The following is a 14673-nucleotide window of genomic DNA, read 5'->3' as shown; positions in this document are numbered from 1 at the left end:
TTTCATTGGTCCCTTGGTGTGAGTTACACGTTACCACAGGACAGAAGGAAGGAAACTGCAGTTAAAGATCCTTTTGATTCTTCCACTATCACAAGTATTCACCCATAGGGATGGTTAAACTCAGGACTTCAAGTTAGAAACAAAGTTCTGAAGAAAATTTTCTTTGAATTGTTTCTTTGAATTGTTGTTGTTGAATTGAGCTTTTGTTTTCCATAATAATGGAGCACTGGAAGCATAGAAGCGGCAGTCTCCTGTCATGACGCTGGCTGTGTACACAGAGAGTCGGAATGGGGACTATGTGCACAGTCATGAAAGAGAAGCTTCTTTATCATATGTTACCTAGGAAGGCAGGTCAGTGGAAAAGAACACCCTCTCCTTATTCATCTCACCAGGCCCTTGGAGCCCAGAACATGGAGAAACATGACACTGATTTGTCCTTTGTCTCTTGGGCCACGAGCTAGATGTGACATTTTAGACTCTCTTTGTCTTTTGCTGTAGGACCAAGGCCTCTTTTTAAGGAAACAGATGACAAAAGAGAACATGCATAAGATGCAGTAGCAAATTCATATCTAAGGATTAATAAAGGCTGACCATGTTTGGCCTTGACTGAAAGCAAAGTTTCCTCTGAGGCTGATTTATATTTAGTTTCCTTCTGTTCTTTACAATTGGTAAAACCAGCTCCAGAAACACTTCTTTTGAAGTATTCGAAGGCCACAAGGAGAAATGAAAAAGAGCACAGGGTTTAAAGAAAGAAGAACCTAGCTCAAGTCAGCCACTTGTGGGGCTTCGTGCCCTTGGGCAAGGTCTTTTATCCTCTCTGAGTTTTATTTCTTTTATCTGTAAAATGGGGATAAAAATATCTAGCTCTTATCAAGAGCTCTTTGTAAAGTCTAAGGTTTTATGTAAATGCTAGTTCTTATTTTGAATCCATTAAGAAATGATGTAAGATGTCCCTCAAATAGCAAGTTGTATAGAAATTGTCATTAATTGGAGTTTCAAGATGTGGACCAAGCTCTCTGCTGTGTTTTTGCTTCTCAGGCCTTCTGTCGTCTGTCTTAATCCATTTTTACAGAAATGTACAGGGGAAAAGAGTTACCACTCTATCATTTTAGCAAATGCAAGAATCACCTTTCTCTCTCTCCTTGCTAGCAGGGGTCAGTTATCCAGCTTGATTGGAACATTCCCACTGAGCATGCTGCCCACATGGCATTCCATTCTGCTGGAAAATCCTGTGTCGATGAAATGTGGACAGATAATGTTAGGAAGATAAATGAGTAACATTTGTGAAATCTCTTGAACTCTTAAAAAAAAAAGACCTACACTGATTCCAGGGATTTTTTGAAAAAGATAATTGGAATCTAAAATATGATATTTTAGTTGATTAATGTCTATTCTGACTGTTTTTGTCTTTTGGCTTTGGAAGGGCTTAGAGAAAGGATCCACAGACTTTTTTTTTTTAATTAATGGAGATAAGTAAAGTGCACAGAAGATCTCAATGTACAAATGTGGCAACTCATCAACCATCGCTGTGTGGTACCACTGCCTTCCTCACGAGCATCCCCAATCTCCACTCAGATGGGTTTAGCCTTTGCAAAGCTCAGCACTCTGTAACCTCAACCAAATCTTGCCTATTTATAATGCCCCTAAGCCCTAGCATAGGACTCACTCAACTAACCATGTGCTAGGTGCTGTGCAGTCTGCTGAGGATGGGGGGTGGGTGTAATAGATGCAAAAACATATGATTATAGGGAGGGTATGGAGAAAGATGACTGAACAGAAACCTCCAGAGATCATCCCTCTACACAAACACCAAATTCAACAACTATCCACACAACCAAGTACCTTCAGAAGAACCAAAATAATCAGGTGAGTGATCATACTACCTGGTTTTAATATTATATCAAGGAAAGAGGCACTGAAGAGGGCAGAAAAAGATAATGTTGAATTGCCTATGCCACCCCCACCATCCTCAGCAGTATAATGCCAGCACCCAAAGGGAGAGAGAATCCATGTCCCCAGGGGAGAGACAGTGAAGTGATTGCAAAACTTTGCATTGAAACCAGGGCTGCCTTGGCACAGGGGAACATAGCACAGGGCTAAATTCAGTCCGTGGCCACAGAGGGAACATTTAGACCAGCCTGGCCAGAGACAAATCCTCTGCACCCAAACCCAAGTTCCAAATAGCCCCACCACTGGCAAACAAAAGCAGCCTGGGGCCCAGACTAAATTTCTAAGGCAGTTGGGCCACAAAGACTTTTTGTGCTGGCTCAGAACCAGTGGACTTGGGATGTACATGACCTAGTGAGACACAAGCAATAGTGGCAAAGCCAGTTGCCTATGTCTCTTCCTGCCTGCAACTCTAGGTAGTGCAGCTCAGGGAGCCTTCTATCACTTGAGGAAAGGAAAAGAAAAAGTTCAGAGGACTTTGTTTTGCAACTTGGGTACCAGCTCAGCCACAGTAAAATAGAGCACTAATCAGACTCTGAAGACCCTGAGTCCAGGCTTTAGTTCTTGGATGGCATTTTTGGACCCACTCTGGGAAGAAGAAAACATGCTGCCTGAAAGGGAAGGATTCAGTTGTGACAGGATTCTCCAACTGCTGACTAAAGAGCCCTTGTATTTTGAGTAAACATCACAGGCAAAAGTCACCATGGGCTTTCAGTGAGACTGAGCTGGCTTCAGGTGTGACCTGGCACTGGTGGCCACAAGGAAGTGCCCATGTCACTCCTCCCACAACTCCAGCAGCCCAGCACAGAGAGTGAGAGACTTTGCATGGTAATCCAAGTAATTCTCCCATATCTTACCCAAGTCCAACAAGGAAGGACCACCAGGAGTCTACAAGAAACAGCATTACTAGGCTCAGGGCATCCCCAGTGCTGAAACAGCTTCAGTGACCAAAGACTTCAAGCACAACATCCAATTCTTTTTGAATACCTGGAAAGCATTCTTAAGAAGGACAGGTTCAAACAAGCCCAGACTGTGAAGATTAAAATGAATATCTAATTCTTCAATGTCCAGACATCAACAAACATCCATAAGCAGCAAGAATACCCAGGAAAACATGACCTCACCAAATGAACTAAATAAGGTACCAGTGACCAATCCTGGAGTGATGGAGATATGTGGTCTTTCAGACAAAGAATTCAAATAGCTGTCCTAAAGAAGCTCAGTGAACTTCAGGACAACACAGAGAAGAAATTCATAAGCCTATCAGAGAAATTTAACAAAGAAATTGACATAATGAAAAAGCAGGAATTCTGGAGTTTAAGAAATCAATTGACAAACTGAGAAATGCATCAGAGTATCTCAACAGCAAAATTCACCAAGCAGAAGAAAGTGTTAGTGAGCTTGAAGACAGGCTATTTGAAAAGACACAGTTAAAAGAGAAAAAAAGAAAAAAGAATAAAGAATTTTAAAAAGCACAACAAGATCTAGAAAATAATTTCAAAAGGGCAAATCTAAGAGTTACTGGCCTTAAAGAGGAAGTAGAGAAAGAGATTGGGGTAGAAATTTAATCAAAAAAATAACAGAGAACTTTTCAAACCTAGAGAAAGTTATCAATATTCTCAAAAAACTGGTTATAGAAGGAACTTACCTCAACATGATAAAAGCCATATATGACAAACCCACAGTAAGTATCATGCTGAATGAAAAACTGAAAGCTTTTCCTCTAAGATCTGGAACAAGACAAGGATGCCCACTCTCACTGCTGTTATTCAACATAGCATAGTAAGTTCTATTAACAGCTAGAGCAATGAGATAGGAGAAAGAAATAAAAAGCATCAAAATTGGAAAGAAAAAAGTCAAATTATCCTTGTTTGCAAATGATATCATCTTATATCGAAAGAAACCTAAAGGCTCCACACACAAAAAAAGATTAAAACTGATAAACAAATGCAGTAAAGTTGCAAGATACAAAAATCAATATACCAAAATCAATAGTGTTTCTATATGCCAACAATAAACAATATGAAAAAAAAAAACCAAGAAAGTAATCCCATTTACAATAGCTGCAAATAAAACAAAATATCTAGGAATAAACTTAACCAAAGATGTGAAAGATCTTTATAATGAAAACTATAAAACATTGATGAAAAAATGGAAGAGGACACAAAAAAATGGGAAGATACTCCATGCTCATGGATTGAAAGAATCAATATCGTTAAAATGCTCATACTACCCAAAGCAATCTACAGACTCAGTCCAATCCCCATCAAAATAACAATGACATTCTTCACAGAAATAGGAAAAATAATCCTAAAATTTATATGGAACCACAATAGAATAGTCAAAGCCATCCTGAGCAAAAAGAATAAAACTGGACCAAAAGAACAAAATCACATTACCTATACTCTATCTCCATGAGATCAACTATTTTTAATATCTAGCTCTTGAGTTCCAGTTCAGCCACAGTAAAATAAGAGCCTTTTTAAGCTAGCATCAACCTTAGATATTGCTTCAGTGTCAAAGACAGAGCAACTGTTTCCAAAAGATGCCTATGAAGGCTTAGAAAGCATTTGAGTGTCACTTCACATGTCCAGAATGTGCTTTAAGGAAAGGTAGACTGAATATTTTTGTGTGGCCCTAAAGGTAGTCATGACTAAATTGATGAGATGATAAATCAAAAGAGATAACAGATCGCAAGTAGCCCCCTTTGGTTTTGCCTAAAAACTGAATTTTCATTATACCAGTAAATATGTTGGGAGACTTGATGGGCAACCATGAGGACACACATGAGTTCAATAGATAATGACAAGGACTATTAAATCTTCTCAAGTCTTCATAACTTTTCATGTTTGGAACTAATCCTGAAGAATCATATTTCTACTAACTAAAAATAATAATTCAAGGCTTAAAGGAAAAAACAAAAGAAGCCTGAAGAAGGCAGCCAGGGAAGGAATAAGAATTCCTTAGGATCATAGGTTAAAGAAATTGTAGAATAAGAGAAAACATATTGTTTACCTATGAAAAGAACTATTACCTCACCTTGTTTCATATCTTCAGAATATGGTTTTAAATCTATTCTGAATATTATGCGATGTTTGTAGATTGTTATGATTTAAATTGGCAACAGGACCTATACCAAAAAGTTAAACTAGACACTAGATTACAACAGTAAACAGTCCATGTAGTAAGAGAAAGCATGCCTAGTTTTGGTGTTTGAAAATAGAGAAACAGAACCCCAAAACTCTGAGAATAATAAGTTAGTTCCAGGAAATTGATTGCATCATTTTGTTGGACCAGAACAGAAAGTCATATTTAAATTTTATAATTTGTTTAAATTTTCTTATTTACTACTCAGTTGATGAAGCATTAACACTTTTGGAGCTGGAGTCCTTGAAGTCTTTCAGCCATACCCTCATCGATTTGACATAAGACTCTATTAAACTGGTTTTAATACTAGAATAAAAACTAAGGGAAGTTCCTACTTTGTAGAAATCAGGTTATTCTGATTTCATCACCAACCTCACAGTTTTCCAGGCATATGTAGAAGAAGTAATTATAATGCCAAAGCATGAAATATAGCTAGTTTCATAACCAGAATGAATTATGTCTAATTCCCCTACAGTAAACAATTCATTTTTCAAATCTGTATCCTCCAGACAGCCAAGCCAGGACTTGCTTTTCAAGTGTTTCATTTAAATAGTCAGTATATCAGTGGAGTTCTACCAGGCAGAGTGTCTGTGTGCAAAGAGCCCTTCTCCTCTAGGAGCTGGGTGCAAGAGGCTAGAGGGCAATGGTTCTTATGAGAAGGTGACGCTGCTTCTAAGAAAAAAAGAATATGCGTAAGTTAATACTTAACTACTTTCATTCTTCTGGAACTCAAATGTTCTGCATCCTTGGAACTGCCAATTCCTAAGCATTTCTATCTCTCCTGGCACTGAATGTTGTATGGACTATCCAGTCATTTTATATATGTATGGTTTCTAATGCTCCTGCCCTAGCTCACATAATCCTATCATGACATAATCTTGGCTTTATAACCTGCCGCACTGCCAAGTGATTGTTTTGTTTGGTTTGGTTTGGTTTGGTTTGGTTTGGTTTGGTTTGGTTTGGTTTGGTTTGGTTTGGTTTGGTGTGTGTGTGTTTGTTTGTTTGTTTGTTTGCTTGCTTGCTTGCATGCAAAGAGGTAGACAATTTATTTGCACAGTCACAAAGATCTCCTTGCTTCCTGCTTTTCTCTTAACATGCTTCAGGGACAAAACTGATAGAAGCTCATAGTGAGTGCTTGAGGAAGGCATCAGGGAAGACATTCATTTACAAGAACCACTTGGATCCCATGACTAAGTTTGCTGGAAAAACTGTGATGGGGATGAACAAGTATAAAATACTAACCCAAATTGTGACATAAACATTTTCAATGTCTTAAAAATAATGTAAAAATAACAGGGAGTCTTTTTGTTTGGCAGTGTGTGCTTTTATTTATTTACTTACTTATTACTGGTTCTCTTGCAGAATACTATGGCTAAAACTGCTGTGAAAGAACTTGCCTCGCTGCATGGCACCAAGTATACATATGGCCCAGGAGCTACAACAATCTGTGAGTCTTGGCTTCAGAACTGTGCAAAGAAACCTTGAGCCTAAAAAGCAACAAATGGTTCCCAGAGCCTTTCTTTTCTGATCATTTAGAGCATGTAGCTTTTGCCTCACAGTGAATTTTTATGAAATATGTAATCAGCTCTCTGTTCAAAACAAGGAGGAAAATATCCTTTTCAACCCATGGAAATATTTTCTCTCAGCAAGCATCTATTAAACATCTAGTATGTGCCAAGTTCTCACTAAGTGCTAAAGAGAAAAAGAAAGGATGAATAGAGAAAAGAAAAGAAAAGAGGAAAGGAGAGAGATCAGAGCAGTCTTCAAAGAATCTACCATAGGGAAGAAGGAAAAGCAAATAATCTGTTGTGATACAGGTTTGCTAAAGTCCATGATATTAGGAGGCTAGAAAATATTAGGAAAGAATACACCCAAGGACCAACTAACCACCCCCAATATCAGGAATAACTTCCCAAGGTGACGATGCAGAAACTTTACCTGGAAGAACATTTGCTGGAGGAAAGCAGAAGAGGGAGTGTTTTCCTGGCCAAACAGAAAGCAGGCATGAGGGCTACTTGAGGCACAAGCCACCTTCTAGGTCTAGACGGCAGTCCCTCAGGCCAGTCACTTGGTATGTGCATGCAGGTGGCAAGAGACACATAGCAGGAGTGTGGTAGGGGCTAGAGCCCAGAGCTGTGGATGCTGCGGTTTAGATTTCCCTGGAAGGCACACTCTACAGGACCCATTTTCAATTTCTACTTATATTTTCCTTTGCCTTCAAATGATTTCTTTCTGTCTGAGGTCTGAAAGGAATAGAAATACACACACACATAAGGGCTCAGTCCTGTCGTCAAGGGGCCTCCAGTGCAGTTGGAAAGGCTCCAATCCTGAGTAGTTGGGTTTTTTAAAAGATTTATGGAGAATACAGTTTTCTGTATTCTCATCATTTTTAAACTTCTCTGAATCAGATGGGGTACACTGTCTTCTTAAGAGGTTTCTAGGGGAAATGACTCACTTATGTATATATTGTAAACTCCCTACATGTTTTATGCAGACTAGTTCAATTAGGTTTCTTATTCCATTATACTGGAAGCCCTTAGAGGACAGGGGCAATGTCTCTCCTTTGTCCTGGTGTTTCCAGATTTGAGCTCATGGCCTGCTGTTCAGTGGGGGCTGTACGATTGTTGATTGAATAAATAGGTAAATGAAAGAATGAATGAACAAATGAATGAATGATTCATTTGTTAGTGATAACATAATGTTAATGAATTAATTAATAATTGAATGAATACCTAATCTATGCCAGGCCTGAAGATACATAAAGAAAATAAAGGCACAGTCCTGCCCTCAAGCTTCTTCTTCAGTTTCATCATCCAGCATAATTTTTTTTTCTTTCTTTTTTTTTTTTTTTTTTGAGATAGCACCTCACTCTGTTGCCAGGGCTGGAGTGCAGTGGCACGCACAGCAATCCTCCCTCCTCAGCCTTAGTCCCAGCTACTCAGCCTTCTGAGTAGCTGGGACTACAGGTGGGAGCCACCATGCCCAGCTAACTTTTTTACATTTTGTAGAGATGGGTTACTCACTATGTTGCCCAGGCTGGTCCTGAACTCCTGGCTTCAAGAGATCCTCTTGCCTCAGCCTCCCAAAGTGCTAGAATTACACTGGTGAGCCACCAGGCCTGCACCACTCAGTGTAGTTTCAATAGGGTTTATAGTCTTCTGTCACCATTCATCATGCACCTTTCCTTATTATCCTGGAAGATAAGACACATTCTTTCATACTATTGAGTGTAGTTTGCCATGGCATACAAGCATGCAGAGAATTTTATATTACAAATTACATCCTTTCCCACAGAGTAAGTTTAGTGGTAAGATAGGACTAGTTTTTTTAAAAGAACCCCCATATCCTTTATGATCCAGTTTACTAGAAAATTGGCCTACCCATAATATTTCGCACAGCAAAGCATTGGTAATTATAAAAGGAAACTGGCAATTTTTTAAAGCTCCTTTCTAGATTTAAAGATATTTCTTCCCTTGCTGTTTGCACACTTCAGATCCTGCTGCTGGGGGCTCTGACGACTGGGCTTATGACCAAGGAATCAAATATTCCTTCACCTTCGAGCTCCGAGACACAGGCAGATACGGCTTTCTCCTCCCTGAATCCCAGATCCGGGCAACCTGCGAGGAGACACTGCTGGCGATCAAGTACCTTGCCAACTACGTCCTGGAACATCTGTACTAGTTGAGAAAGCTGAGAGCCTTATTGCAAAATGCTCACTTTTCATTTCTTTTCTATCTTGAATTCTTATTTTTGTTTGCCTGGATGTTTTACAGATCTCATTCTTTCTTTTAAGCTTCTGGGCCTATTCAACTAAGTGGATCTCTTTATATCGATCATAATAAAAGTGAATCATTATATTTAGAAAACTTGACAAATTGTCTACCTCTTTGGGGGAAAAGTGGTGTGTATAAATGACTAACTCATGCACAGGTGATGTGGTCGGCCACACAGGAGTTAAAGTCCTTGGGGTGTTGGCCAACATTGGCAGGGTGCCGGGATGCACAGGTTGTAATGGGAGGCTTGTAAATAAGAAGAAATATAAAGGGAAATTTCAGACTATAAAACCTGGTATAGATGAAAAGACATCATCTCGATCTAGCTTTCATCTCAGCTTGTTAAACTTATTTCATGAGCTGTCTATTATGTGCCATACACTTTGCTAAGCAATTGAATAGAGATCAGCGAAAAAGAAAAATAACACTCCTGCCCTCAGTTGGTTGCATAGGCCATTCAGGAAGACAGGCATTATACAAATAATTAACTCACTAATCAGTAATTTGATAATTAGTGATTTAATTTACATTAAGCAAATAAGTGCTGGTCAGACTATACAAAAAGAACATATAGAAAGTCTACATACCTGATGTGGAGGGAAGGCTCTCTCAGGAACTGCTGTAACCTGAGAATGAGTGACAATTAGCTAGACAAACGGAGCACCCTTCCATGCCTGTGACCATTCAGAAGGTGTAAGAAAGCCAGTGAGGGTAGAACTTAGAGAGCTGAGAGAGGAGGAGCATGTGTAGGGGAAGCAGTAGGGAACCACATCAGGCAGAGATTAGAGGTCATGTTAAGGACTTGGGACATCAGTTTAAGAAGCCATCAAAGATATTAAGTTGTAAATGACATGATCAGAGTATTTTTTTAAACACCAACTTGGCTAGAGTGTGGAAAGCAGATTGGAGGTGAGATATGAGCAGCAGTCCCCAACCTTTTAGGCATCAGGGACCAGTTTCAGGGAAGACAATGTTTCCACAGACCAGGTTGAGAGGCGGATGGTTTCAGGATGATTCAGGTGCATTACATTTGTTGTGCAGTCAAACCTCTCTACTAATGATAATATGTATTTACAGCCACTCCCCAGCACTAGCTTCACCACCTCAGCTCCACCTCAGATCATCAGGCATTAGAGTCTCATAAGAAGCGCACAACCTAGATCCATCACATGCACAGTTTACAGTAGGGTCCGTGCTCCTATGAGAATCTAATGCTGCGGCTGATCTGACAGGAGGTGGAGCTCAGGCGGTGATGCGAGCAACGGGGAGTGGCTGTAACTACAGATGAAACTTCACTCACTTGCCAGCCTCTCACCTCCTGCTGTGTAGCCCGGTTCCTAACAGGCCACAGACCAGTATCAGTCCACAGCCTGAGGGTTGGGGCCACAGGACATGAGGATGCCAGGGACCCTGGCTGGACCAGTTGGGCCAATGAAAGTGGTAAAAATCACTCCATGACTTGTACATCACACATGACTTGATGTTTTCCAGGATTAGAACTGAACATGCTAATGTTGGGAAGTATTATGCCAAGTTCAAATTTTAAAATAAAATAAACTATATTTAGGTTATAACCTGTAAGCATCTCATATTTTAAAATCATAGAACAAAATATTAACTGATTATTTTATGTGGATTCAAGGAAAATAAGATTCCATATTGGGTATAATATGTTAAGATATCTATAACAATGTTCTAATTGTAAAAAGAATCCTTTGAAGTCACAAGGTTTGCTTGAAAGTAGTCAAGCCAATTAATAATTAATTGCATTATTTGTCCACTAGATGGTAGCAGTAAGGATGCTAAGATCTGTCAAGCAATCATCTTCAAAATAATTTAGTAATACATCATTTAAATATAGAGAAAGAGAGACCCTTAAGTGCAAAAAATTCCCATGAATTCTTCAACATGGTAATAAAAAATAGATGTAATTTAGCTAAATTATCTTTCCCCCACTCCATTTAAGTTATATCCTACTTGAGAATTGGAGGACTAAGTCAATCATAGTGACCACCGAGTGAAGTTATCTTGCTGGAGGTGTATCATCCAACTCCTATCCCACAGGATACTCCCTTACCCTGCCTATGGTGGGTAACATCAACCTCTAACTAAGGGATGCTGTGGCTCAAAGTTCAAAAGTCATGTGGGTAAGCCATAAAGAGCCAAACCTCCAAAGTCCTAAATTGAGTGCTTTAGGTAGGAATGCATGTAGGCTTGTTTTTTTTTTTAACTCCAAGGAATTTTTAAGGACCAGAATAAGAAATAGGAAAGCAAATGCACACATATTCTCATTTGAAATCCCATGGTATCTGAGATGTCTTGCACCTGACACATTTTTTATATAACTCCTGCCTACTGAAAGTTAATAGCTAGCTGGCTAGGAGTTCCACTGGCCTGAGCTAAACCAAGGAAAACAGAAAGAGAAGTCTTCTTTAGTCCATCCCAATGCAATAGTGTCTGGTGCTCTCCTGCCCAGCTGACCATAGATTGCTGTGAATCCCCCACTCAGCCTAACCTACCCAAGAGCTCCAGGCTGTGAGGGCACCTCTTCTCTTCCCTCCTTTAACCTGCTCTCACCCTGAGAGCCCTTGAAAAACAGGATCTACACCCTTTCTTCAGCTCTAAGTTCCCATCTCCCCAAAGCAAGAATTAACCGATAGCACAGAAGTGGCTCCATGAATGTTTCTTTCTCAAATGGCATGGCTAGAAAATATCAAGATGGTTTTCCTGTCTGGATTATGGAATTCCTATATACCTAGAATCATATGCCATGTGCTCATCTGCTTTTGCAAGCTGAGCCATATGAATTGATCAAAGAGAGAATTTCTAGAAGGAAGAGAAGGAAGAACCAAGAATAATTAACAAGTTAATTTGTAGGACAAATAGGATTTAATAAGCCTCTTAAGTCATCTCACTGGAACAGGTAGTTACTCCCCTTCTACCAGGTCTGACACTGCCTGAATCACATACCCACATATTTGTTCAGAAATGCCACCTTTGCCACAACTAATGAAGGTAAATTTATCTGCAGCATTTGAAGTGTAGTTTTGTTTCAATCCAGCAACTACAACTAAAAAGCAACACATTTTTTCAACATACCCTTTATGAGGTATGTAAATGTATTACAGAAGTTTGTTGGACTGGATTTGGAGACAGGGAATTATTTGAAAGATTCTATTCAATCACAAGAGACATTTCACTTCCATTTTCTAGGATTTTTCTTTTATAGTAATAATGTTTAAAAATATATTTATGAAAGCATAGTTAAAAGCATTAAGTTATATATTAAAACATGGTTAGGCACACACTACTACAAAAATCCTAGGAATGTAAAACTCCAGAAAGATGGACAATTATTGCTCTATGAAGCATTCAACTTTTAATTACTTTTTATAGAAATTAATTTAACCTATGAAACATCACATAATCTTACATAGTCAATCCTAAATGATAGGGTGTCCAATAACTATTCATCCTTCTCTATACATATGCCAAGACCTTTTATAAATCTTGATGCAGTAATATAAGGTTGCACTAAACTATGCCTGCCAAGATTTAGCACCCGTTCTGAGGAAAAGCTCAAGAACATTCTTGAAATCCATATACTGTACTTTTCTTCAGAGGCTAAATAGAGGGGAAGTCTAAGTGTATCACAATTTTATATCCTATTCCAGAAACAGGGAATTGTCAATATGCAATAGATATTAACAGGCCAAAGATACATTTTTTATTAATCATCAATCTTATCTTGAGCGATACCAGGATTCCCAAAGCATTCACCTAGATCCTTAAATAAAATGAAGTGTTCCTCCTACTTCACCTGAAAAACAGACATAGAAGCCTTCTCTACATAGTTTTAAAAGAAAAGACTTCAAGAAAACATCAGAAGGCTAGAATTAAGAAGGATTTCTATTTCTTCTTTAAACTTTCCTATATTTCGCAAAATTATTTTCAATAGGTATCTATGACTTTTAGAATCAAAAAACTAACTCAAGAAGAGCAAAGCTATAACACACAAAAAGAATTATTGAAGTAGTTCACATTAAAACAAATACAGAGAGATGTTTCATCCTTAAAGCTTGCAGCCACCATTTTAATCTACCACATGACATATCATGATGATACTCATCAGTCCTGTAGCCTGGCAGTGGCCAACTGTAATTCTCTGTTTACAGAACCTGACAATTTTATCAACTGCCTAGAGGGCATGGGCATGTTTTTTAGCACCTACCATGTAGCAAGATCTTTACATATGCTATCTTATTGGCCGTCACAGCCATTTGTTAGAGCCACATCAGCATTCTATTTTACAAAGGAGGAAACCAATACCCAGGCTTGAAGTGTGCTCAAGATGATGTAGCTAGTATTTGGGAGCTACTTGACAATTATATCTGTCTAAACCCAAAATCAAGCTTTTGTGTGCTGTGCCCTGGTCAAAAGCACCTTTGATCAAAAGCATCTTTAGTCAAAAGCAATGGAGCAAACATTTGCTCTGGGAGTTTCTAATTCTTATGAGTTTGCCCAATGTCAAGAATATGAAGGTATTTGTAAAAGCCACCTCTTTTTTTACCTTCAAGGATGGGGTAGGGGATCCACTTTCAGGAATAAAAGAAGGTCTTAAGTTATACCACACACCTATCAGATTGAGAAGAATGGAGTTATTGCCTCTGTATATATATGACAGAGGCATTTCCCAAACAATATTATTTTAATGATAAAATATACAACCATAACTAAGAAGTTTTATATACAACCATCCATACATTTGCCAATATGAAGAGGTAGTTTTTAAAAAGAAATTCTAATAATTTATCTTATCAGATAAATTCACTCACTCTTTTAAGTTACCTATGGTTCTAGATAAAGCTATTATTCTCCCAAATAATCCATAATTAACTGAAAAGTGTTCAAGGCTAAAGATCCTGTAGAGACTGCTTAAGATGCTCTATGTAGATGGCTTTCATTAGTTCAACTTTCAAAAAGCATTTATTTGGCACTGACAGCATCCAGACTCCACAAAGACAGTGTCCAATGAATAAACATTGCAACATTGATATTTTCTTGCCTTCAAGGAGTCCTCAAGTTGTATTAAGAATAGGAGTTACTTCTGAAGACAGAGAGAAGAGAAGGGCAAAGGAGTTGAGATATGGGCACTTTAGCTCTTAAGTGTTTACTTTTCTACAAAGAGAGGTACAGACCAAATATAGCAAAAGTATTAATATTGTAAAATCTAGAGGATGAACACATCAATGCCTTCCATAGTACTTAGAGTATTTTTAGTATATTTATAATATTTTGTAATTTAAATGATTTCAATTTAATAATTTATAATCCAGCTTCAAAAACATATTTTATATCATTAAAAAGCACTCACCAAGGTTCTATGGCCAGGTACTCAAATTCATCTCAGTCTCCAAGTGCACATTTTAAAGCTGAATCCTTCCAACATTCAATTCAAACAGAGTGGTACAGTAGTATTTTAAAATGAACAGAACTGGGCTTAAATCCTCTCTCTGTGAACATATTGGCCTCCGTTACCTTGGGCAAGTTATTTGCTAAAGTAATCTGCATCCCATCTTGTACCTGAAAAATGGTACAAGATTTTCAGGTACAATGTACCTGAAAAATGCTAAAAGATAGATGAGTAGCATGGGCATTTAGTGTTAGTGTTTCTCTCTCTTCTCAGCTAAAAAAATACAGAGAAGTTGAGAGGGGAACAGTCATCCGACAGAACCCTAAGAGGAAATCAGCTGCTCTTCAGGATAAGGGCAGAGGTATAAATAAAACAGGCAGAGGGGCTCAAGGC

At 38.5% G+C, this 14673-nt stretch overlaps 1 protein-coding gene across 1 annotated transcript in view; it reads left to right on the top strand.

Annotated features, from left to right (window-relative positions):
• Positions 1-8960, top strand: part of CPB1 (carboxypeptidase B1) — a 33618-nt gene extending 24658 nt beyond the window's left edge. The window contains exons 10-11 of the mRNA XM_012782824.2: positions 6457-6541; positions 8588-8960. Coding sequence (XP_012638278.2) covers positions 6457-6541; positions 8588-8775 — 273 coding nt within the window. The 3' untranslated portion in view covers positions 8776-8960. The remainder of the gene's footprint in view (positions 1-6456; positions 6542-8587) is intronic.
• The last annotated feature ends 5713 nt before the right edge of the window (positions 8961-14673 follow it).

Source organism: Microcebus murinus, chromosome 1 (genome assembly GCF_040939455.1).
Source record: "Microcebus murinus isolate Inina chromosome 1, M.murinus_Inina_mat1.0, whole genome shotgun sequence".
NCBI classification, from domain to species: Eukaryota; Metazoa; Chordata; class Mammalia; order Primates; family Cheirogaleidae; genus Microcebus; species Microcebus murinus.
This window is presented reverse-complemented; position numbering and strand designations above follow the sequence as displayed.